The 25898-nt window shown below is 38.7% G+C and overlaps 2 protein-coding genes across 2 annotated transcripts in view; both read left to right on the forward strand.

Annotated features, from left to right (window-relative positions):
- The window catches only part of LOC122671712 (flavin-containing monooxygenase FMO GS-OX5-like), a 25598-nt gene extending 18501 nt beyond the window's left edge, over positions 1-7097 (forward strand). The window contains exon 7 of the mRNA XM_043869114.1: positions 6850-7097. Coding sequence (XP_043725049.1) covers positions 6850-6972 — 123 coding nt within the window. The 3' untranslated portion in view covers positions 6973-7097. The remainder of the gene's footprint in view (positions 1-6849) is intronic.
- LOC122671704 (flavin-containing monooxygenase FMO GS-OX5-like) lies at positions 2808-24710 on the forward strand. Its single transcript, XM_043869086.1, has 8 exons — positions 2808-2818; positions 16539-17187; positions 17322-17392; positions 17635-17784; positions 17857-17939; positions 18163-18298; positions 18406-18579; positions 24447-24710. The coding sequence occupies exons 2-8, from the start codon at positions 16563-16565 to the stop codon at positions 24624-24626; spliced, it is 1419 nt and encodes a 472-aa protein (XP_043725021.1). The 5' UTR covers positions 2808-2818; positions 16539-16562; the 3' UTR covers positions 24627-24710.
- The last annotated feature ends 1188 nt before the right edge of the window (positions 24711-25898 follow it).

The raw sequence follows: 25898 nt of genomic DNA on the forward strand, positions 1-25898 counted from the left end.
CACAAAAGTGATAGGACCATGTTTTGGTAGGTTGGGGCAAGGGGCGGAAAAGAATATCGTTGTTTAGAATGGCTTGTAATCTTGATTGGATCGGTCGATATTGGTCGGATCATATCGGTATTTGCCGAGACCGATCCGATACACCTATACAGACAATGGTAAAAAGGTTTACAAAAAAGTCTTTGATGAAAAAGAAGGGCAAATGCGTCATATTTGCAATTTTTGGCGATACTGATCTGATCCGAGACACCAATCCAATCTTGATACTAAGATTACGAACTAGAGGGTGCGAATTTGGCCCTGACGACCTGAGCCCCCATTGGCCCGCCTTGAGCCCGAACAGAGCCTAGGCTGAGATACCCTGTCCTTGAGGGTGGGTTAGGGCTGGGAGTTTATGGCCCTAAATTAGTGCCAGGCCGAGCCATGGTTGAAGCCTCGGGCTGAGCCCGACTCTACCTAGCCCGACCTTGTCTTCTTATTGCTTGCTTCTTCTTCCTCTTTATTCTTCTTCTCCTCAGCTTGGCCCAGCCCTTACATCTCCCTTCCCCCCTCCACATGGTTAGGGGGGTCAACCCGGTTCGACCTTGAGAGCGGATTAAGATTGGATTTTTTGGCCCTGAGTCAGTGTCGGGCCAAGTCTGAGCCCAGCTAAGGAGACTCTGGGTTGGGTTGGGGTTTTAAAACGCCTGGTCAAACCCGATCCTATTGCAGCTCTATTACGAACCATGTTGGTTAGGGATTTGAGTTCAAGGGTGAATAAAGTAGTTACAAATCAAGCTGTTAGGCACATTGGGCCAACGGCCAGACACGTAATCCTATCATTGCACATGTATCAACTTGAAAAAAAAAAGACAATAGTAACATAATAGTAAAAATCTCTTTTTATTTTTTTGACTTAAAAGAACTAGTATAAATAAATGAAATATTTATTTCACCCCAATGAGAGCACGTGCAAGTTCATCAATGCTTATTTTATATATACACACAATGGGATTACTTGCAACAAGCCTGGAACATCAAAATAAATGGAATTTTTAATTTCATAGGAGTGGGGTTGTAGTTTCACATGCTCGTGTCAGGGTAGGGGCACATGTCCAAGCTAAACTTTATGCTATTATATTACCAAAAAAAAAAAACAAAAAACTTTATACAATTATATTTTTTTTATGAAAGTATAAGCACACAAACTATATAGCAATCCCCAAAATACAATTATATTATTATACACAAACATCTTATGTAAGTGATGAAATACTTGAATACAGATAGAGACATGCATTGATTGATTTTGGATAGAAACATTTCAAATGACATCACTTCACCAACCGTAGTTTTCTTTTTAATAGAACAACTCCACTAACCCGCAATAATCATCCACCCGGCTAGGTTTTCTCTCTTTCTAGAACTTGAGAAGAAGTAAAGATTTTCTTAAGTGTGTGATTTTTAGGAATTTTTTAATTAAAAGAAAGATGTAATCTTTTATTTTAACTTTTTAGTCTAACATTTTTTTTTTCAAAGAGGACAAAATCCTATCATCGCACATGTCAAATGACTGTCAACTTGAAAAAAAAAATGAGAAAAACAATGCCAATATTAAAATTAATAGTAAAAATCTCTTTTTATCTTTGACTTAATAAAACAACTAGTATAAGCAAATGGAAATTTTTTTTTTTCACTCCAATGGGGGCACGTAAAGGGTCATCAATGTTAAACCAAAAAAGGAAAAAAAAAATACAGAGTCATCAATGCTTATTCTATACATGCCAATTAGAGCACTTGAATGGACATCAAAAAAATAATAAATGAAAGTTTTAAGTCCACGAACAAGGTTGTAATTTCACGCTATGTTAGGGCAGGGGCCATACGTCAAAGCTAGACTTTTATGCTATTATATACAAACATCTCACGTATGTAATGAAATCCTTGAATACAAAAAGAGGAATGCATTGATTGATTTTGGATACAAATATTTCAAATTACATCACATCACCAAAACCCTAGTTTTCTTTTTCATATAATAACTTAGTAACCCAGAATAATCATCCAGTCGGTTAGGTTCTCTCTTCCTCTCATCCATTATAAATGTTGGGAATACATTCTCAGTCCGGGAGTATGGCCCCTATACCAGCGTAGGGGCCAATGGGAAAACGGGTGGAAGTATAAATAGGGTGATCATTTTCACCTTTCACGGGAGGCAAGGCGGTCATTTTGCCCTCCTCAGTGTCTTAGCCCTGGCCACACACTCCCTAACAAAGTTTTTTTGTTTGGTCATAAATGTTATATATCATGCCAATAAGCAACTAGGTACATAATGGAGAAGACCACACAACACTTTGCCAATTAATTCCCACATGATCAAGTTAACACTTGGGCTATCAATATATTTCCTTACAGTACAAGAATAGAATTGCTCACTTAGTTTCTTGGAGAAGTTATATTAGTTGGCGTTTGAATTATGGGTTAAAGTTCTTTGCACTGGGGAGGTATTGTGCCCTCCTCAGTGTCTGGGCGCCTGCACCTGGATGTGCTCACAGATAGAGAACGTGCGTCCATAAATTATTTATGGGAAAAAGAACTTTGTCTCAGGTTTTACGTCCTGCGCCCCAACACATGGGGGCAAAATGACCTCCCCACCTTTCATGAAATGTGTAAATGACGCATCACTTGATGCTGGTGCGCACTCTCCCATTGGCCCCCGTGTGCGTAAGGATCCGTGCTCCCACTTCCCCATTATTTAATGATAAAATTTATCTTCAGAAAAAAAAAATCTGTTATCTTTAAACTACTTCAGTTATAATAAGATTTTCTAATGATAAAGGTTATGTTAGTAGTTTAATACTACTTAGTATGTAGAAGAAGGTCAGAACATTCGATGGAAGAGGAATTGAGATTTTTGAGTAATGGTATCAGGAGGATCTTCTTCTTCTTCTTCTTCTACTAAAGTGGCCGTTGTCGGAGCTGGAGCTTGCGGTCTCGTCGCTGTTCGAGAGCTCCGAAGGGAAGGACATCAGGTGGTAGTGTTTGAGAAGGGTGACCGACTCGGAGGCACATGGGTTTACGGTGACAGACTCGAGACCAACCCACTGGGTCCGACTCTGTTCGAACAGAGTCGTCGTCAAGGGGAAGAAGGTGTTGGGGTTCATGTCCACAGCAGCGTTTACCGTTCTCTCCGAACCAATTTGCCGAGGCAGTTGATGGGGTTCTTGGATTACCCATTCCTCAAGGAAGGCCATGGTGGAGACTCCAGAACGTATCCTCGACACGAGGAGATCCTCTCCTATTTGGACGACTTCGCCAGGGATTTCCGACTCGTTGAGTTGATCCGCTTCCGCACTGAAGTCGTCCGCGTGGAGCGTAATAATGGAAGCCCAAACGAATGGATCGTTCAGTCTCGCTCCTCTCCAACCCGGACCAATACTTCCGAATCGGAATCGGAGTCGGAATTGAAATCGGAGGAGCTGTTCACAGAGGTGTTTGTGTTAGGAATGTAACTGTTACAACTGAATTAGTTAGTTAGAGTTAGTGTTCTCTGGAGAGAAAAGGTTGTCGTCACTGGAGGGAAGATTGTCTTGAACAGATCTACCAAGTTCGTGATAGTTTGACGCCGTAGTCGTCTGCAACGGCCACAATACGAAGCCGAGATTCGTCGAGATCCAGGTGTGGCTCCGACTACCACTCTTCTTCTTCATATTTATAAGTTATTAGAAATCAGAATCTCCAGTAGTCTTTTGTTATGAAGAGAGAAAGGAAGAAGAACGAAGAAGAAAGTGGAAGAACAGAAGTTGAATCTTTTCTTATTTTATTCCACTGTAATCAGGTATATTTAAAGCCAAACAAGACAAACAAGACCGTAGTTCAAGAATACAGTCTCTCTTACAACTAAGTAACAGAGTTCCTAACCACACAACTAATCTAAACAGAATTTCTAACCAAATCTCTTACAACACACATGGTCTTTAACCAATTTCTTACAGCAACAGGTGGTCCTTCAATCTCTTACAGCAACACGTGGTCCTTGGTCCAGACTGGAGCTCTTTTGGTTCTTGCACTTCTCTCCCTCTTCTGCTGGCTTGGTTCCAACTGGCCCTGTTTATTAACAACTGGATCTTGAGCATTCACAACTAACTCTGTTGTGTTAATTGGTATTTGCATCGTCATATCATCTTTCTTTATTGAATTTGGCTGTTCTCTGATCCACTATGCGTTTCGGTAGGGTTGTCTGAATCTTGAACAGGCATTGATTTTTTTTTTTTTTTTTGGGTTAAATGAATAGGCATTGATAAGTGGCCAAGCAAATACATAGCCACAATTACAGAATTCCTGAACCATTTCGAGACCAGGTGTGTAAATACAAACTACTCTTGAATTATATGATTTATCTCCAGAAAAGCAAATCTTTGCATATATAATAGTAGCTTTAGTTATATGATTTGTTTTAATAGATACTCATTTCCTTCCAACCCCTGCTCTTATCTCTCTTTTTTTTTTTTGTTTTAATGGATAATGAATTATATTCAAAGAGCCCAAAAGAGTACAGACAGGGACCCCTACTTAGGGAGGAAGAACAAACAAGGAACAATAAGAAACAAACATTAATCCCTAATGGGATCTCCTTTGTGCAATTGGATAGGAAGGTCCCAAGACTGAGCAGGACTTCAATTGAAAAAGACCCAAATTTGGTGAAAGGTTCTAGATTTAATGGTCCTCCTGTTGTCCTCTCCATCCAAATATGATAGATGGCTGCACAAAAGGCAAGCTCGCCCACCACAATAAGGTTCCTTTATTGGTGAGAGATTACATGTATATCACAGAGATATTAACGATTTGCTTTGCATTCGTCCACGTGAGACTATAGAGATCAATAGAGCAGTTACAGAGTACACAGACCAAATGTGCCAAGAAGTTTTAGTAGGGAAAGGAGATGTACTGCTTGTAGTCTTGTGAATATCCATATAGAAGGAAATCATTCAAAATGTGATTTGAATACTTTCAAATCCCATCCTACCGTTTTCTACAACTATGGCAAGCCAACACAATGGATTGACAAGGATCTCAAGGATCTCAATCACACAGCAAATCTTTTGGAATTCAGAGAAGGAAAGAATTTAAGTAAAGACTGTTGAAAGAGTAAATGGATCCTCAAGAGATAAGAATCAATCCCATATCAAATGATTTCCTTACAAAGAAGGGACACATCCCTTGATTGATTCTCTTATCCCCTATAAAGATTGTCATTGTAAACTTACCAAAGCATAGTTGAAGTTCTACACTGTGGACGTAGGTTCTACAGAACCGAACCACATTAAAATCCTCTTGTCTCATTTTCTTCTTCTCTTCTCTCCTTCTCTAATCCTTTCTTTCAACCTCTTGTCTAAACTGCATTCTTCTCAAGTATTCTCAGGTTGTTGGCATCTCTAATCCCTTTCTTTAAGATATGACAATGTGGATTGATTGAAGTAACATTGAACAGAAATCTGTATTAGAATATTTCATTCAGTTTTATCATTTTCAATAATTTCATTCCCTCTCTCTATTTTGTTAGATTGCAGGATCAATTCATTCACGTTATTATTTACTCATACATTGTATTTGCTGCAGTCTATTAATTTGATTACTAACGCATATTTCTGCTGTTCAGATTGTCGTATTGATTGGAAATGGGCCTAGCGCCCATGACATTTCCAGAGATATCTCAGAAGTTTCCAAGGAAGTTTATATAGCATCAAGGTCCCCAAATGTCAAAATCGGGAAGTTGGACAAGTATTGTAATATATGGCAACATTCAATGGTAAGTGTTCTGTTACGAAGATCTTCTTAGTGGGGAAGAAGCATCAAGTGACTAAATTGAGTCCCATATATGTTACAGATAGAACGTGTTTTTGAGGACGGTAAGGTGGCTTTTCAAGATGAGTCCTCAGTTTTTGCAGATATCATTTTCCACTGTACAGTGCATGTATGGACCAATCACTTCTATCTTCAGTTTTATTTTGTCTGTAATTTCTGGTAATTCTTTTTCTTGTTCTACAGTTTCAATTTTACCTGTGCTCTGCTCTGCTCTTAGGTGTTAAGAAGGAGAAAATTTTGATTTAGAGGATAAAAGGATTTGATGGGAGTTAAATAAAGTGCAGCAACATCACTACTTCAACTAAGTACGTACTTTTATGTTTTCTGTCTTGACTTGCCAAAGTTGTGCAGATATGAATACAATTTTCCATTTCTTGAAACAAATGGAATTGTGACTGTGGAGGATAATCGAGTTGGCCCCTTGTACAAGCACGTTTTTCCACCTCGCTTGGCTCCTTGGCTATCTTTTGTGGGCTTACCTTTCATGGTTAATTGGTTGATATAATTATGATGATGATTTTAACTTCTTTAGCTGTTTGGATAATTAATAGCATAAACTCGATCTCATTCATTCACTATCACCAGGTTCTCCCCTTCATGATTTTTGAGCTACAGGCCAAGTGGGTAGCACAGGTTCTATCTGGCAAGGTGCTACTACCGTTTGAGCAGGAGATGATGAACTCTGTTGAAGAACACTACCGACATATGGAAGAGACAGCAAGACCCAATCACTACACCCATAAATTTGACAAGGACCAGGTTTTGTAGCCCCCCATTTCTTTTGATCCCACACCTAGGTTAAACTAGTCTCCTAGCAAGTAAACCATAAAAATGTATTATACAACAAGAAACGTTACTATGATATTTGCTTTTGTTCAAATGTCTCTCTCTCCCATACACACACAAGAAAGTTGCTGATGCTTGTGATGGTTTTGATCTTTGAAACGTACTTTTTGTGGGCATATGCTAATTTCTTACATGACATTCTCTGTGTTGTATTTGTAGTTTGAGTACAAAAACTGGCTCGCTTCTCAGGTGGGATTGCCACCCATGGAGGACTGGGTAGAGCAAATGACTACCATCAGTTTGAAGCTGTTTTTTATCCGATCTGGATGGTTATCGAGATAATTTCAATGGAGAATACTGGATTCAACAATTTGAGTTCCCCAATCAAAGAATAGATTGATTCTTTGATGATTATCTGTCAAAAAATTGAATGTTGAAGTAACAAGGACTAATGGACTGTGAATTCTCACTTCCAAGTATGGTAGATTTCAGTATTTCATTCTTTCAATAAAACGAGACTGGAATACAAAGGTATTGTGGACAACTGTATATTTTAATTTATGATTACAAACAGAAAATGGATATGCTGGGATCTGTTAATACATTTCAACATTTCTTACTTAATAGTTTATAATTAACCAGATTAAAAGAACCAAAACATGAATACATCTTCATTGTATATAAAGATGTTAGAATTTTAATCCTATTGGGACTAATATTAAATCTTATATTTTATGTGGATTAATATTAAATATCTTAAAACTCAGGATAATTAGATTATTGGTCTAATAAAGGGGGTCATTGATTTATATTAGGAGTTCTATGTGGACTGATTTTGGTGTGGACATTTAGATTCCTACTGGGACTATGATGAGAGAGACTATTTAGGAATTACTATATAAAGAGAATTAGATCCCCCCTCTAGTCTATCACAATAATTATTCTTAATCTCTGTTGAGCAGTGCATTTTGGAAAGAGAGGGAGATATTCAGTGTTCATCATCCCTGTTGCATACGGTATTTTCATCAAGTCTGTTTGTTGGGAATAAAGGGGAAGAACCTTGGTCTTGGTTCTTTATTTTTTGCTATGATTATCATCACTATGGATTCAAAATAGGGTTAGTGGTTCTATCTACAATTCTCTATTATTTGTTTGATTGTGTTCTTGAACGCCCTATGGAGATCTTGACTTTTATGGTTTTGTTCCTATTTGGAACAAATTATTCTAACAAAAGATTCCAAAGAAATCTGTCGCTAAATTAGTTACTCCAAGTGATAGATGCTTTGGTGCTTCTCAAACTTGTTATGATCATTTTTTGGGTTTATTGAAATTTTCACTCTTCGAGAGAAGCAAGAAATAAAATTGTTGGCCTAACAATGAAGACCAAGTCTGGCCCAGTTTTGGTGAGGTTGTCTATATGGCTCAAGCTTGTTGACTTGAGCCTTAATGTAGGAGGGCCTGATACACAAATTTGTTGGACCAGAGCTTAATTATACATTATATTAAGCTCTAGACCAAAACTAAGGGTTTACTAAGGCCCTTACATATTGGAACAGGCACGAAATGGGGAAGTTGCAAAATCGAATTGACATTCTTTGAGCTCAGCTTTCTTATCCCCTGTCTGTTGTTCTTGTATATACTAGAGATGAGGAATGGAATTAAAGTGAGAAATATCTTACAGCTAATTTGAAACATTCAATCTCTCAAGAGCAATGATTATGGGAGAAAAAGTCCAGGCTTAATTGGGTCAAATATGGAGATTTGAATACAAGGTATTTCCATCAAATCACTCTACACTTTGAGGAGGAGACCTCAAAATTGAAGAAAAGCTAATGCAATTAGAAATATACTAACAGAATATACAACATACCTATCAAGAGCTAAATAGACATACCTCAATTTATGGCATGTAGTTGTTACCGCACAATAGGCAACACGATGTACTTGCAATGATTGAAGGATATTTCACAACATAGTAGATGAAATCAAATGAAGTAAAAAGTAAAATAAAGAAGTCTAACCTAGCTTCAAAACTCGTGAAGAATGTAGGGATGTTGGAGCAAGTAAGGCTCAAGTTTGGAAGAGCTCAAACATGCACAACTACAAGGGACTTAAAAATAAAGAGAGTATATATATGAGGTTTGTTTTTGGTAAAAGGTAATTTTTTACCATTAAGAGAGGAACTCATGGAGTCCACATTACAAAGACAGACAAGCTATGTAGTGGAGTTAGGCCAGGTTATCGTTCGCTCAACTGATAAGGCCTTCCTAGCTAGGGTATCGTATTCCATTGATACTCCTAAGAACATAAGAGAAGGAACAATCTAAAAAGAAGGACCTGATCTGCTATATATCTTCTATAATGGGTCTAACTTCTATTGGAGTGCTCGAAATACGTCCTTGAAGAATGGAGGCCAACATTTGGTTATTAGTTTCCACCATAGTCTTCTCCCAACACTCCACCATTGTATCCAGAATGCTGGATCGATAGAGATTGCTTCACCTTGCAAAATAGTTGCGAATTTGCAAGGTTTAGAAATTGCTATAATACTGTTCCCAATAGAAGTTCTGATTATAAAGCCAACGCCTCCCTTAGACTGATTCTGGGAAAATGAAGCATCACAATTGACTTTGAAGGTGCCTTCTGGAGGTGGGTGCCATCGTTGAGGTGATGGCATGGAAGGGAAATCTCTTCTAGTACTATGAGATGGTCTTGATACATTCCAAAATTCTTCAAATGCTTGGACAGCCAAAGAACATGTCTCTACTGGAGTTACTGACTTTTTTTTTTTTTAAATCATGAATGAGTTTGTTTCAACTTAGCCAAATATGCCAGCATATGAAGGAGCACAAACTAACCATCGGCTGCGTCTCTTTCTTGTTTCCTTTCAGGAGATCACACCATTTAGAAATCCATTTCGATGAGGTTGAGATTCCCCGCAGTTGAGAAATTAATAGAGAGAGGAGAAGAGAACGGGCAATCCATGATAATGTGACCTGCTAATTCAGTTAAAGCTCAACATCTATTGCACTAAGCATCAATTGGAACCTGGCGACGCTGTAAACCTTCCCATGTTGCAAGACCAAAGGCACAAGCTTTCCAAATAAAATTCCTAATCTTAGGGAGAGTAGGAATTCCCCAAATTGTCTTCCAAACTGAGCTTGGAACATGAGGAATACAAGATCTCGATGATGAAGCATGTTCACATTTCTTTGTTCTTTTCTGGTTACACAGGATATATTATGTTGTCTTGACCGAGAAAGCTCCAAATTTTACTCCCCCCCCCCCCCATACACATCTATCAGCTCTGGGGAAGAGGGGAATCTGGACTTTGAGAATTTCCAAAGTATCCATTGGAGAAAAATATTGATGCGACAGATTAACATTCCATGACTTTGATTCTTCATGAACTAGATCAGCAACTAGAGAGAGTGGGCAATCCTGAAGTTTAGGACTTGTAATTTTGAATCCAAGAGCATAAGGAAGCCAATTATCTTCCCAAATTAAAATGTCCTTGCCATCACCTACCAACCAACAGAGACCTAATAAGAGCACCTCACGACCAGCTAGAATGCTTTGCCATGCCCAGGACGGCTTGGAACCTTTTATAGCCTTTAAGAACTCAGTAGAGGGGAAATAAATACTCTTCACGAGCTTACCCCATGTAGAATCCGAAGGGCTCCATAGGCGCCAGACCACCTTGGCAAGTAGAGCTTGATTTTGGAGCTGAGGGTCCCGGAAGATTAAATCTCCAGTTTCTTTAGATCACACGTACGAGTTATTACATCAATAAGGACCAACTTGGCCCAACTAGGATCAATCCTGTCTAGGCTGGGATGAACCCGACAAGGCTGAGCCTCGATGAGTTAAAGGACTTGGCTTGGTTGCACCCTTAGCAAGTATGGTTGGATACCCATTGCTAGAAGGTAGGTCCATTGCCCCAAGTTCCTCTAATAGAGGGGGCGGAAATGACCACCCTATCCTACCCAGGTTGGGTCCACCCCATCTATTAAAGGAACTTGGGGAAATGGAGTGGGCAGGATATGGAGCAGATAAAAATACTTGCTAGAGCTAGTGGTTGACCGCTTACTATGATTGGAGCACCTCGTTATATGGATATGGAATTTGTAAAAACAAAAAAAATACAATGGTAGGAGAAAATTTTTTTGGTGGACAAATCGGAAAATGACAGTCTGGTCTAGTGCGCCAAGACCATCCAAATAGAATAAAGTTCGTCATCTATTGGATGAATGTCTAAACTATCCTAACTTTTTGTTTTCTTTCCCTATCATGTTTCCAAATACCCATGGATGATCCGACCAGGAAAACCCTTCCCATAACAAAATCCAAGTTTAGCTATTGATTTCCACACACACTCATGTTCCTAAATACCTATGGATGATCCAACTAAAGAAACCCTTCCCATAACAAAATCCAAGTTTAGTATTGAATTCCACACACACTCATGTTTCCAAATACCCATGGATGATCCGACTAAAGAAACCCTTCCCATAACAAAATCCAAGTTTAGCTATTGAATTCCACACACACCATATTTTGAAATAGTAGGGGCGGAAAAGAATATTGTTGTTTAGAATGGTTTGTAACACACACAAAAACACAAAAGCGATAGGACCATGTTTTGGTAGGTTGGGGCAAGGGGCGGAAAAGAATATTGTTGTTTAGAATGGTTTGCAATCTTGATTGGATCGGTCGATATTGGACGGATCAGATCGGTATCTGTCGAGACCAATCCGATACACCTATACGGACAATGGTAAAAAGGTTTTAAAAAAAAAAGTCTTTAATGAAAAAGAAGGGCAAATGCGTCATATTTGTGATTTTTGGCGATACTGATCTGATCTGAGACACCAATCCAATCTTGATACTTAGATACGAACTAGAGGGTGCAAATTTGGTCCTGACGACCTAGGCCCGCATTGACCCACCCTGAGCCCGAACAGAGCCTAGGCTGAGATACCCTGTCCTTGAGGGTGGGTCAGGGCTGGGAGTTTATGGCCCTGAATTAGTGCTAGGCCGGGCCATGGTTGAGGCCTCAGGCTGAGCCCAGCTTTGCCTAGCTTGACCTTGTCTTCTTCTTGCTTGCTTGTTCTTCCTCTTTATTCTTCTTCTCCTCAGCTTGGCCTAGCCCTTACATCACCCTTCCCCCCCCCCCTTCCAATGGTTAGGGCCAATCAGGGTCAACCTAGTCCGACCTTGAGGGCGGATTAGGATTGGATTTTTTGGCCCTGAGTCAGTGTCAGGTCGAGCCCAGCTAAGGGGACTCTGGGTTGGGTTCAGGTTTTAAAAAGCCTGGCCAAACCCGATCTTATTGCAACTCTATTCTGAACCATGTCGATTAGGGATTTAAGTTCAAGGGTGAATAAAGTTGTTACATATCAAGCTGCTAGGCACATCGGGCCAATGGCCAGACACGTAATCCTATCATTGCACATGTATCAACTTGAAAAAAAAAATGAATAAAACAATGACAATAGTAACATAATGGTAAAAATCTCTTTGGAAAAAAGATCTCTGTATGAGAGTGTGTCCTACGCCAGCACTCTCATGAGTCTATCTCTCTCATTCCCATGTGAAAAGACACCTCTGCCCCCTTATTTTAAGGAGGAGAGAGATAGAAACATAGGAGTGCAGGCGTAGGCCACACTCCCGTACAAAAAACTGTTTCCCAATCTCTTTGTATCTTTTTGAATTAAAAGAACTAGTATAAGTAAATGAAATATTTATTTCACCCCAATGAGAGCACGTGCAAGTTCATCAATGCTTATTTTATAGAAAAATTTACGAAACACCCCCTGAAAATGGACCGATACTCAGTTCATCCCCTCATATTTGAAAATACTCAGATCACCCTCTGCATTAGAGCCCTATACTCAAATTAGACCCTACCGTTAGTTAACTGATGAAGTCAACTAGTTAAATTTTTTGAAAATCCTAAACTACCCTTGAGAAGAGTATAATTACTATTTTACCCTTAGATCTAAAAACCCAACATGTACAATTAAATTTACAATACTACCTTTCCTTCATCTTCAACCTAAAATACCCCACCCTTTTCCTACAACTCTGCTCGCAGCACCACCACCGCTGCAGCTGTCGGTGTACCTCGTGGAGAAAGGTGAAGATTCAACGAACCAGCTTGAAGGAAAAAACCTGTACAGCCAAATTTCTATATTACCCCTGCTCCTTTCATCTTCTCCGTCTCCGTTCCTGATCGATTGCAGCGGCGGGAACATACTATCCGTTCCTCTTCTCTATCTCCTCTCTGATATTCTCTCTCCCATCCCAGGTAACGTCTCTCTTCTGTTGTCTATTTATTTCTTCTTCTTCCCTTTTCTCTTCTTTATTTCTCATAATCAACTTCTTCCTAGCTCATTGCTGATATTGTAGAAGAAGAAAAAAGTGACTCTTAACTCTAAAAGTAGAAACAGTGACGATTTAGTCAATGGATGATCTCGAAAAGCTTATTTAATCGCAGGGCCATTGACGAGATTGCAGTTAAGTTCAATTTGATGGATGGTAAGTTTGATTGTGGAATCACTGCGGCCTGGACTGTGGTTATGTTCAATTATTATGGTATCTTTGAGCGTAGGGTCATTACCATGATTGAAATTAAGTTCAGTTTTAATGGTATCTTGGTTTGGATTGCAGGGAGTGTGTAGGAGTGTTTAGAAATTGTAGGGCCTTAGAGTTCTAAAACTTTGGGATGTCTTGGATTAAATGCTTAATATGACGAAAAGGGATTGTAGAATTTCCCAGTTGTGTTCTCAAGGCCCTCTTGAATGAAGGGCGACTCTTATATAGTGTCATTGCTTGCTTTTCTAGTGAAAAGGATGACCCTGGAAATTTTGTGATTTCATCCCTCATACAAATTACTAACCTTATAGTTAGTGAATGCTTATAGGAGTGTCAGTCTTATTGGCAGATACACATGCTATTGTTTCTAGAAATACTGTCATTTGGCTATAATTTATCTTCATAATAAGTGACCTCTGACACCGATTTACTATTTTATTTCTTGAAGAGGAATGGATTTGCTATTTTATGTTCTTAAGTTTCTGGGGTGTCAATGAAATAGTGGATGTATTTGTAAAGCTATGTGGAAATTAAGAATGAAGAAATATTTTACACCTGGGAGACTAAGGTTTTGGCTTGTGAATAAAAAGGTGTACGTGAAAGGTTTTCTGGTGAAACTGATAATGGAGAAAGTTGATATCTGCTTCCACATGAATGCCCTTGAACACTCTCTTAAACTCCAGAAATTGAGGAGCTTCAAAATTGACTTCGTTGCCATTTGAAAGATATTTCTCCTTTGTTACTGTTGTTGTAGCATTCTCCACCAGCTCTGGGAAAGAGCTACATCTTGAGTTGCAGGTGTGAGGAAGCGCAGGCAGCAGCGGCGGGGCTGCCTGGGCGAAGCAAAGGCAGTGGGGTATTTTAGGTTGAAGACGAAGGAAAGGGTAGTATTGTAAATTTAATTCTAATGATTTAGTACAAGGGTAAAATAGTCATTTTACACCAATAACTAATAGCAGACTAACACCGTTAGTGTAGAGGAGGTGCTCTGAGTATTTTCAAATATGAGGGGATGATCTGAGTATCAACCCATTTTCAGGAGGTGTTTTATAAATTTCCCTATTTTATATATACAAACAATGGGATTACTTTTTTTTTTGTAGGGAGGGGAGCAGGGACATCACAATAAATGGAATTTTTAATTTCATGGGAGTGGGGTTGTAATTTCACATGCATGTCAGACTATCAGGATAGGGGCACATGTCCAAGCTAAACTTTATAATATTATATTACAACCCAAAAAAAAAAAAAAAAAACTTCATACAATTATCCTTTTTTTTATGAAAGTATAATCACACAAACCACACACCAATCCCCAAAATAGAATTATAAAGTAAGTGATAAAATACTCGAATACATACTTGAATACAAATAGAGACATGCATTGATTGATTTTGGATAAAAACATTTCAAATGACTTCACATGACCAAAACCCTAGTTTTCTTTTTAATAGAACAACTCACTAACCCGCAATAATCATCATCCACCCGAATAGGTTCTCTCTCTCTCAAACTTGAGAATAAGTTAAGATTTTCTTAAGTGTGTGATTTTTTGGAATTTTTTAATTAAAAGAAAAATGTAATCTTTTATTTTGCTTTTTCAGTTTAACATTATTTTTTTCAAAGAGGACAAAATCCTATCATCGCACATGTCCAGTGACTGTCAACTTGGCAAAAAAAACAATGAGAAAAACAATGCCAATACTAAAATTAATAGTGAAAATCTCTTTTTATCTTTGACTTAATAAAAGAACTAGTATAAGTATAAGCAAATGGAAATTTTTTTTCCCCTCCAATGAGAGCACGTAAAGGGCCATCAATGTTAAACCAAAAAAAAAAAATGAGTCATCAATGCTTATTCTATAAACACCAATTAGAGCGCACTTGCATGGACATCAAAAAAAAAAAAAAAAGTAAAAATTTTAAGTCTATAGAAACAGGGTTATAATTTCACGTACTCCTATGTTAGGTCGGAGATCACAAATCAAAACTAGACTTTATGCTATTATACACAAACATCTCCCGTATGTAATGAAATCCTTGAATCCTTGAACTTACTAACCCAGAATAATCATCCTAGGTCCTCTCTCTCTCTCTCTCTCTATCTCTCTCATCCATTATAAATGTTAGGAACATATTCTCAGTCCGGGAGTATGGCCCCTATACCAACATAGGGGCCAATGGGAGAACGGGTGGAAGCATAAATAGGGTGGTCATTTCCACCTTTCAAGGGAGGCAAGGCGGTCATTTCGCTCAGCTCAGTGTCTTAGCACAAGACACACACTCCCTAACAAATTTTATTTTTTTTGGCCATAAATGTTATATATCATGCCAATAAGCAACTAGGTACATAATGGAGAAGACCACACAACATGTTGCCAATTAATTCCCACATGATCAGGTTAACACTTTGGGCTATCAATATATTTCCTTACAGTACAAGAATAGGATTGCTCGCTCAGTTTCCTGGAGAAGTAATATCAAATGGAGTTTGAATTATGGGTTAAAGTTCTTTGCATTGGGGGTCCAGAGTACGCCCAGACACATCAGGGGTGGGCGAAATGACCAGCCTACCCCCCCCCCCCCCCCCCCCAAAAAAAAAAAAAAAATCCAAACCTCACACCTGTCCAACCCCATGTGTCTGAGCGTAGCATGCACCCAGATGCGCTCATGGATAGAGAACATGCACCCATATTTATGGGAAAAAGAAATTTGTCTTGGATTTTATGGCTTGCGCCCAAACACATGGGGGCAAAATGACCTCCCCACCCTTCATGAAATGTGTAAATGATGCATCACTTGATGTCGGTGCGCATTCTCCCATTGGCCCCCGTGCACGCAAGGGATCCGTGCTCCCAGATAAAGAACACTTCCAAACCCCACCCCTATCCAACCCCATGTGTCTAGGTGCAGCCTGCACCCAGATGTCGTCACAAATAGAGAACATGCGCCCATAAATTATTTATGGGAAAAAGAACTTTGTGTTGAATTTTACTCCCTGCGCCCGAACACATGGAGACAAAATGACCTCCCCACCCTTCATGAAATGTGTAGATGCCGCATCAGTTGATGCTGGTGCACACTCTCCCATTGGCCCCCGTGCGCGCAGAGGATCAGTGCTCCCAAATAAAGAACACTTCCTCATTATTTAATGATAAAATTTATCTTCAGAAAAAAAAGAAAAATCTGTTATCTTTAAACTACTTCAGTTATAATAAGATTTTCTAATGATAAAGCTTACGTTTTTTTCTAATGATAAAGCTTATGTTAGTACTACTTAGTATGTCGAAGAAAGTCAGCGCATTCGATAGAAGAGGAATTGAGATTTTTGAGTAATGGCATCAGGAGGATCTTCTTCTACTAAAGTGGCCGTTGTCGGAGCTGGAGCTTGCGGTCTCGTCGCTGCTCGAGAGCTCCGAAGGGAAGGTCATCAGGTGGTAGTGTTTGAGAAGGGTGACCGACTCGGAGGCACATGGGTTTACAATGACAGACTCGAGACCAACCCACTGAGTCCGACTCTGTTCCTCGAACAGAGTCGTCGTCAAGGGGAAGAAGGTGTAGGGGTTCATGTCCACAGCAGCGTTTACCGTTCTCTCCGAACCAATTTGCCGAGGCAGTTGATGGGGTTCTTGGATTACCCATTCCTCAAGGAAGGCCATGTTGGAGACTCCAGAACGTATCCTCTACACGAGGAGATCCTCTCCTATTTGGACGACTTCGCCAGGGATTTCCGACTCGTTGAGTTGATCCGCTTCCGCACTGAAGTCGTCCGCGTGGAGCGTAATAATGGAAGCCCAAACGAATGGATCGTTCAGTCTCGCTCCTCTCCAACTCGGACCAATACTTCCGAATCGGAATCGAAGTCGGAATTGAAATCGGAGGAGCTGTTCGCAGAGGTGTTTGACGCCGTCGTCGTCTGCAACGGCCACAATACGAAACCGAGATTCGCCGAGATTCCAGGTGTCGCTCCGACCAGTAATTTTAGTGAAACAGTTAGTATTCATTATAATTGTTTCAAAACTCAATCTTGAACAAACATTGATTTTTTTTGTATTTTTTGTATTTTTTTTTTTTTTTTTGGGTAAAATGGATAGGAATTGATAAGTGGCCGGGGAAGCAAATACATAGCCACAATTACCGAATTCCTGAACCATTTCGAGACCAGGTGTGTGTGAATACTACTCTTGAATTATATGATTTTATCTCCGCAAAGATCAAAGGTGCCAAGAAGTACTTCTTGTAGTCTTATGAATAAGGTTGTTTCCTTCTCTGTAATTTCTTTAATATAACAATGTGAATTGGTTGAAGTAACATTGAACAGAAATCTGTAGTAGAATGTTATTATTTACTCATACATTGTATTTGCTGCAATTTATTTGATTACTAATGCATACTTCTGCTGTATAGATTGTTGTATTGATTGGAAATGGGCCTAGCGCCGATGACATTTCTAGAGAGATCTCAGAAGTTTCCAAGGAAGTCCATATAGCATCAAGGTCCCCAAATGTCAAAATTGGGAAGTTCGACAACCATTGTAATATATGGCAACATTCAATGGTAAGTGCTCTGTTACAAAGATCTTCTTAATGGGTAGGCATCAGGTAACTAAATTTGAGTCCCATCTTACAGATAGAATGTGTTTCTGAGGATGGTAAGGTTGCTTTTCAAGATGGATCCTCTGTTTTTGCAGATATCATTTTCCACTGTACAGGGTATGAACCAATCACTTCTATCTATCTTCAGTTTTATTTGGTCTGTAATTTCTGTAATTCTCTATATTGTTCTACAATTTCAATTTTGTCTATGATCTTAGAAGTTAAGGAACAGAAAATCTTGATAAGTGAAGCTGATGGGGGTTAAAGTGCAGCAACATCACACGCCTCAACTAAGTACGTACTTCTATGTTTTCTGTCTTGACTTGCCAAAGGTGTGCAGGTATAAATTCAATTTCCCATTTCTTGAAACAAATGGAATTGTGACTGTGGAGGATAATCGAGTTGGCCCCCTGTACAAGCACGTTTTTCCACCTCGCTTGAGTCCTTGGCTATCTTTTGTGGGCATACCATTAATGGTTGGTTGATAGAAATTTCTTAAAGAGCCTAGATCAGCTCTGTTGTATAAGCCTAACACTCTGTTTGGATAATTAATAGCATTAGCTCTCTCATTCACTGTCACCAGGTTATCCCCTTCATGACTTTTGAGCTACAGGCCAAGTGGTTAGCACAGGTTTTATCTGGCAAGGTGCTACTACCATCGGAGCAGGAGATGATGAACTCTGTTGAAGAACACTATCGACATATGGTGGAGACAGGAAGACCCAAACACTACACCCATAAATTTGATAAGGAACAGGTTTTGTAGCCCATTTCTTTTGATCTCACACCCAGATTACCAGCAAGTAAACCATCAATAACATATTATACAAGAAGAAATGTTACTAAGATTATGGCTTTTGTTCAAATCTCTCTCACCCACACACACAAGAAAGTTGCTGATGCTTGTGATGGTTTTGATCTTTGAACTGTACTTTGTGTTGGCATGCTAATTGCTTACATTGACATTCTTTTTTGTTTTTTGTAGTTTGAGTACAAAAACTGGCTCGCTGCGCAGGTAGGATTGCCACCCATGGAGGACTGGATACTGCAAATGGCTATCATCGCTGGCAAGCTTTTATTGTCCGATCTTGATGGTTATCGAGATAATTTCAATGGAGTCGACTGGATTGAACAATTTCAATCCTCCAGTCAAAGAATAGATTGATTCTTTGATGATTTATGTGTCTAAAAATTGAATGTTGAAGTAACAAGGACTAATGGACTATGAATTCTCACCTCAATTTTTGCCCTTGTATGGTAGATTGCAGGATTTCATTGTTTCAGTAAAACAAGCCTGGAAATACAAAGGTAGTCTTGACAACTGCATATTTTAACTTATGATTACAAACAGAAAATGGATATGCTGGGATCTGTTAATGCATTTCAGCATTTCTTACTTAATAGTTTATAATTAACCAGATTAAAAGAAGAACCAAAACTTGAAATCGTCTTCACTGTATATATAGATTCCATCAAAGAAATCTGTCATGAAATTAGTTACTTCAACTCTTCAAGTGATAGATGCTTGGATGCTTCTCGTTACTTGTTATAATTATGTATCAGATTATTTAAAATTTTCACTCTTCGAGAGAAGCAGGAAACAAAATTGTTGTCCTGACAATGAGGACTGTGTCTGGCCCGGTTTTGGTGAGGTTGCCCATCTGGCTCAAGCCTGTTAACCTTGATCCTTAACGCTGGGCCCGATACACAAATTGGCTGGACCAGAGCTTAACTATGCATTATATTAAGCCATGGACCAAAACTCAGGGCTTACTGAGGCCTTAAAATATTGGAACAGGCACGGAATGGGGAAGTTGCAAAACCGAATTGACATTCTTTGAGCTCAACTTTCTTATCCCATCTGTTCCTGTGCATACCATACCAGACATGAGGAATGGAATTAAAGTGAGAAATATCTTAAAGCAATCTGAAGCGTTCAATCACTCGGGAGGAAAGGTTGTGGGAGCAAAAGTCTAGGCTCAATTGGGTCACATATGGAGATTCGAATACAAGGTATTTGTAAAACCTAATACGATGCAGAGAAGAATGGAAATCGCAAACACAATCACACAATGCGCACAAGGATATATGTGGTTCGACAATGTTGCCTATGTCCACGGTGAGATGAGATCTGTTTCACTATCATTGGAGAATAGGATTACAGTCGCTCGTTCCTCACGCCTCTCTCAGATTTTTTTACATTACGGAGAAAGAACTCTCGCTACATGTTTATAGTGAAACCCTATATAGGAAATGTACCAAAATATCTATATAGTCCTTTAAAAATACCTCAACAAAACCTCAATAGTTATTTCCATCAAATTACTTCGACTTTGAGGAGAGGAGATCGAAATTGAATATCATCATTAAAAGTTATAATAGTTTGAATTTAGGGGATGTAGGTGAGATTGCTAATGCATTTCAATCTCACTTTCTCTAGCTTTATGTTGCATATAGGTTGTCATTGTTGGCAACCAAGTGTAGATCACTGATGAGGTGACTAGTTTTGAGCCTAGTTAGCAAATTCGGATTCGATAATTATTCGAACGGAGAATAATTCAGAATCATTCGTTTTGTTAATTTAAGAATTCGGTCAAAGAAGCGGACAAAATAAAATTCGGATTCGAATTGGGATAACATTTGTTTCATTAATCAAAAAGCATAACTAAGATTAAAAATCATAACCAATAAGATCTCCTTGTAAGGATCTCAAGTTAAACTTTGGGATGCCATGCTGTTCTTGACTATATAATTTTTTCCTTGATAAACCTTGACAATATGATTGTGATAAAAACATTAGGTCAATTTTTTATTACCTAAAATTGAAGTTGAGACTTTTTGGAATTGATCATGGATATTTTATTGAGTCATGCGTGCCAAAAATGTTTGTTCTTAACGATTCTATGATTTTAAATTATCAAAAAAAACAAAATATTACCATTTTTTTTTTTTGCTAATAACTATTAAGTTCTTACCAAGAATTTCTACAAAAAAACAAAAAAGACTTCTAACCAAGAACTACATATTAGATAATTAATTTTTATCTTTTTTTCAGGTAGTCATAAGTTTAGTTGGTTAATTCACTGGATAATTCCCGAATTTGAATATTTTTTTTTTTGTTTTTAATAATGACCAAATTATTCGGATTCGACAAATAATTCGGTAGATCTCTATATATCACGACTTTTTTTCAAGTCTTTGAGTCTATATATTCATGTCCCCCAAATATGTCTAGGTGTGCGCGGTATACTCCGTCAAACAAAACTTTTCTTCATTTCATGCCAATAAGCAATTGGATACATAATGGAGAAGACCACAAATAACACTTTCCAATTAATTTCCATATGATCGGGTTACCACTTCGGCTATCAATATATTTCCTTACGGTACAGGAACTCTGGAACTGGGTTGCTGGCTTGGAGAAGTTATACCAGTTGAAGTTTGGATAAATTATTTAATTGACAGAATTTATCCTCCTAAAAACAAATCTGTTTTCTTTAAACTACTTTATTAAGATTTTTCTAATGATAAAGCTTTATCTCTACTTTAACTAGTATGTAGAGAAGAAAGTCATCGTATTCGATGAAGAATTGAGATTTTGAGTCATGGCATCAGAAGGATCTTCTTCATCTGCTAAAGTGGCCGTAGTCGGAGCTGGACCTTGCGGTCTCGTCGTTGCTCAGGAGCTCCGAAGGGAAGGTCATAAGGTGGTGGTGTTTGAGAAGGGTGAACGACTCGGAGGCACATGGGTTTACGATGACAGAGTCGAAACTCACCCACTGAGTCCGACTCTGATCCTTGAACAGAGTCGTCGTCAAGGGGAAGAAGGTTTTGGGGTTCATGTCCACAGCAGTCTTTACCGTTCTCTCCGAACCAATTGGCCGAGGCAGATCATGGGGTTCTTGGATTACCCATTCCTCAAGGAAGGCCATGCTGGAGACTCCAGAACGTATCCTCGACATGAGGAGGTTCTCTCCTATCTGGAAGACTTCGCCAAGGACTTCCGACTCGTTGAGTTGATCCGCTTCCACACTGAAGTCGTCCGCGTGCAGCGTAATCATGGAAGCCCAAACGAATGGATCTTTCAGTCTCGCTCCTCTCGCACTCGGAGCAACATTTCGGAATCGGAGGAGCTGTTGGAAGAGCTGTTTGAAGCCGTCGTCGTCTGCAACGGCCACAATACGGAACCAAGATTCGCCGAGATTCCAGGTGTCTGCTTCGACCAGTTTTTTTAGTGAAACAGTTAGTATTCATTCTAATTGTTTCAAAGCTACATGAATTAACTAATTACCATTCTCATCATGTTATCGATTCTTAGTTTTATGCTTCTGCTTCAGTCCTCCAGCATTAGGCATTTCATCATTTTTATAAGTTATTAGAGATGAGATTCTTCATTAATCTTTCTTAAGTGAATTTGGTTGTTCTCTAATCCATTATTTGTTTCAATTATTGTTGTCTGAATCTTGGATAGGCATTGATAAGTGGCCCGGAAAGCAAATACATAGCCACAATTACCGAATTCCTGAACCATTTCGAGACCAGGTGTGTGAATACAAACTACTCTTGAATTATATGATTTTATCTCCACAAAAGAAAATCTTTGCATATATACTTTAGTAGCTTTAGTTATAAGAAACCCATTTCCTTCCAACCCCTACTCTTATCTCTTTTTCTTTTTTAATGGATAATGAATTATATTCAAAGAGCCCAAGAGAATACAGACAGGGATCCCTAATTGGGGAGGAGTCCAGTGAAGAGAAGGAACAAACAAGGAACAATAAGAAATAAACAATCCCCAATGGAATCTCCTATGTGCAACTGGATAGGAAGGTCCCAAGACTGAACACCATGCCTTTTTCGAGGGATATCCAAGAGGACTTCAAATGGAAAAACACTCCCAAATTTGGTGAAAGGTGCTAGATTCCGTTGTCATCCTTTTGATGTCCTCCCCATCCAAATATGATAGATGGCAGCACAAAAGGCAAGCTTGCCCACAGCGTCATAACAAGGTTACTTAATTGGTGAGATTACATGTATATCGCAGAGATATTAACAATTTGCTTTGCATTCGTCAACATGAGACTGAAGAGATCAATAAAGCAGTTACAGAGTACAAAGACCAAATGTGCCAAGAATTTTTATTAGGGAAAGGAGATGTACTTCTTGTAGTCTTATAAATATCCATTACCTCTTGTCTAAACTGCAATCTTCTTAAGTATTCTCAGGTTGTTTCCTTCTCTGTAATTTCTTTAATATGACAATGTGGACTGATTCAATTAACATTGAACAGAAATCTGTATTAGAAAGTTTCATTGAGTTTTTACATTTTCAATAATTTCCCTCTATTTTGTTAGATTGCAGGATCAATTCATTCACGTTATTATACATTGTACTTGCTGCAGTTTATTTGATTATTAATGCGTACTTCTGCTGTTCAGATTGTCGTATTGATTGGAGATGGGCCTAGCGCCCATGACATTTCCAGAGATATCTTCGAAGTTTCTAAGGAAGTCCATATAGTATCAAGGTCCCCAAATGTCAAAATTGTGAAGTTGGACAACCACTGTAATACATGGCAACATTCAATGGTAAGTGTTCTGTTACGAAGATCTTCTTAATGGGAAGGCATCAACTGACTAAATTTGAGTCTCATCTTACAGATAGAATGTGTTTCTGAGGATGGTAAGGTGGCTTTGCAAGATGGATCCTCAGTTTTTGCAGATATCATTTTCCACTGTACAGGGTATATATGGACCAATCACTTCTATCTTCATTTTTATTTGATCTGTAATTTTGTGTAATTCTTTTTCTTGTTCTACAGTTTGAATTTTACCTATGCTCTTAGAAGTTAAGAAAGAGAAAATCTTGATTTTGAGGATAGCTGGAGCTGATGGGGGTTAAATTAAGTGTATACAATTTCCCATTTCTTGAAACAAATGAAATTGTGACTGTGGAGGATAATCGAGTTGGCCCCCTGTACAAGCACGTTTTTCCACCTCGCTTGGCTCCGTGGCTATCTTTTGTGGGCTTACCTTTAATGGTTGGTTGATATAATTATGATGATGATTTTGATTGATACGAAGCGATCAATAGTCCAAATATAAAGTTCTTAAAGAGCCCGGATCAGCTCTGTTATATAAACCTAACACTTAGTTTTAACTTCTTTATCTGTTTAGATAATTAATAGCATACGCTCTCTCATTCACTGTCACCAGGTTATCCCCTTCAAGACATTTGAGCTACAGGCCAAGTGGGTAGCACAGGTTTTATCTGGCAAGGTGCTACTGCCATCAGAGCAGGGGATGATGAACTCTGTTGAAGAACACTACCAACATATGGAGGAGACAAGAAGACCCAAGCACTACACCCATAAATTGGACAAGGACAAGGTTTTATAGCCCATTTCTTTTGATCTCACACCCAGATTAAAGTAGTTTCCCAGCAAGTAAACCATCAATAACATATTGTACAACAAGAAACATTACTAAGAAAATGGATTTTGTTCAAATCTCTCTCTCACACACACAAGGATGTTGCTGATGCTTGTGATGGTTTTGATCTTTGAACCCTACTTTTTGTGGGAATTCCAATTGCTTACAGACAATCTTTGTGTTGTTTTTGTAGTTTGAGTACAAAAACTGGCTCGCTGCTCAGTTGGGGTTGCCACCTATGGAGGACTGGGTAGAGCAAATGGCTACCATTAGTGTCAAGCTTGCTTACTCCGATCTTGATGGTTATCGAGATAATTTCAAAGGAGACTATTGGATTCAACAATTGCAATCCTCCAGTCAAAGAATACATTGATTCTTTGATGATTATCTGTCTAAAAATTGAATTTTGAAGTAATAAGGACTAATGGATTATGAATTCTCACTTCAATTTTTGGCCCTCTTACGGTATATTGCAGGATTCCATTCTTTCACTAAAACCAGACTGGAAATACAAAGGTATTGTGGACAACTGTATATTTTAATTTATGATTACAAACAGAAAATGGATATGCTGGTATCTGTTAAGACGTACATTTCAACATTTCTTACTTAAATAGTTTATTATTAACCAGATTAAAAGAAGAACCAAAACATGAATTCATCTTCATTGAATATATAGATTCAATCAAAGAAATCTGTAGCTAAATTAGTTACTCCATAGTCTTCCATATTGTATATTCGTGACTAATGAGTCATGTGAGTCATGGCCTGCAGCAATTTAAACCCTCCCTCACTCGAATTACTCTCCAAGTTTCCTAAAGAAAGGGGGCTTGCCAAGGTTTTAAGAACACGTGGGACAATAACAATCAAATATTTTGATTCAAATACGTATCCATAATAATCGTAAATGACAGGAATCCTATAATTAAAACTCAAGAAGAAGTAAAGATTTTCACAAGTGATTTTTTTTCAGCAAGGACAATATTTTCATTTCACTCTCAACTTATAAAAATGTGTAAGGCAATGACAATAGCGATATGATAGTAAATATCTATTTCACCCTAATGAGAGTGTGTGGGGTCATCAGTGGTTATTTTATACGTGCCAATAAGAGCGCGTGTAGAGGCATCAACATATAGGGAATTTTTAATTTCATGGGGGTAGAGCTGTAATTTCACATGATCCCATGTCTGAGTGCCAATGTCACACTAAGGGTGTCAATTTGAGGCCCGGCCCGACAGGCCCACCCAGTTAAAGCCCGACCCGAATATTAAACTTGTTGGGCTTGGTCGTTTCCAGTGTTGGGTTCTAACCCGTTAGGCGCCTGGCCAAACCAACCGGTTATGAGCCCAACCTAGCCCACCCAGCTAAGGCCCGACAGATTATGAACCTTTAAGAATGTTTGGCTTTTCCAGTGCATCATTTGTTTGATTTCCAGAGTTAAATTGCTCAACGTCACATATGAACTTAGTCAGAAGATGACTGAGTTGGTTAAAAATGAGGGTGACGTTGGTTGTTTAGGTGCGTGTTAATGGTGTAAGCGGCCAGCTTTGCGTTGGATAAATGATCAATTATAGACCGAATTGAGCCTAACTAGCCTGCTTGGATTGATGTGCATATTTTAGGGCTGCACCGTTTAGAGTCT

This window comes from Telopea speciosissima, chromosome 1 (assembly GCF_018873765.1).
Source record: "Telopea speciosissima isolate NSW1024214 ecotype Mountain lineage chromosome 1, Tspe_v1, whole genome shotgun sequence".
Classification (NCBI taxonomy): Eukaryota; Viridiplantae; Streptophyta; class Magnoliopsida; order Proteales; family Proteaceae; genus Telopea; species Telopea speciosissima.

Coding starts and splice junctions, on each gene's coding strand:
- LOC122671704 (XM_043869086.1), top strand. CDS start 16,563: ATGGCATCAGGAGGATCTTCTTCTACTAAAGTGGCCGTTGTCGGAGCT. Junction 17,940..18,162: donor ATCATTTTCCACTGTACAGG/GTATGAACCAAT, acceptor AAAGGTGTGCAG/GTATAAATTCAATTTCCCAT. Junction 18,299..18,405: donor TTGTGGGCATACCATTAATG/GTTGGTTGATAG, acceptor CACTGTCACCAG/GTTATCCCCTTCATGACTTT.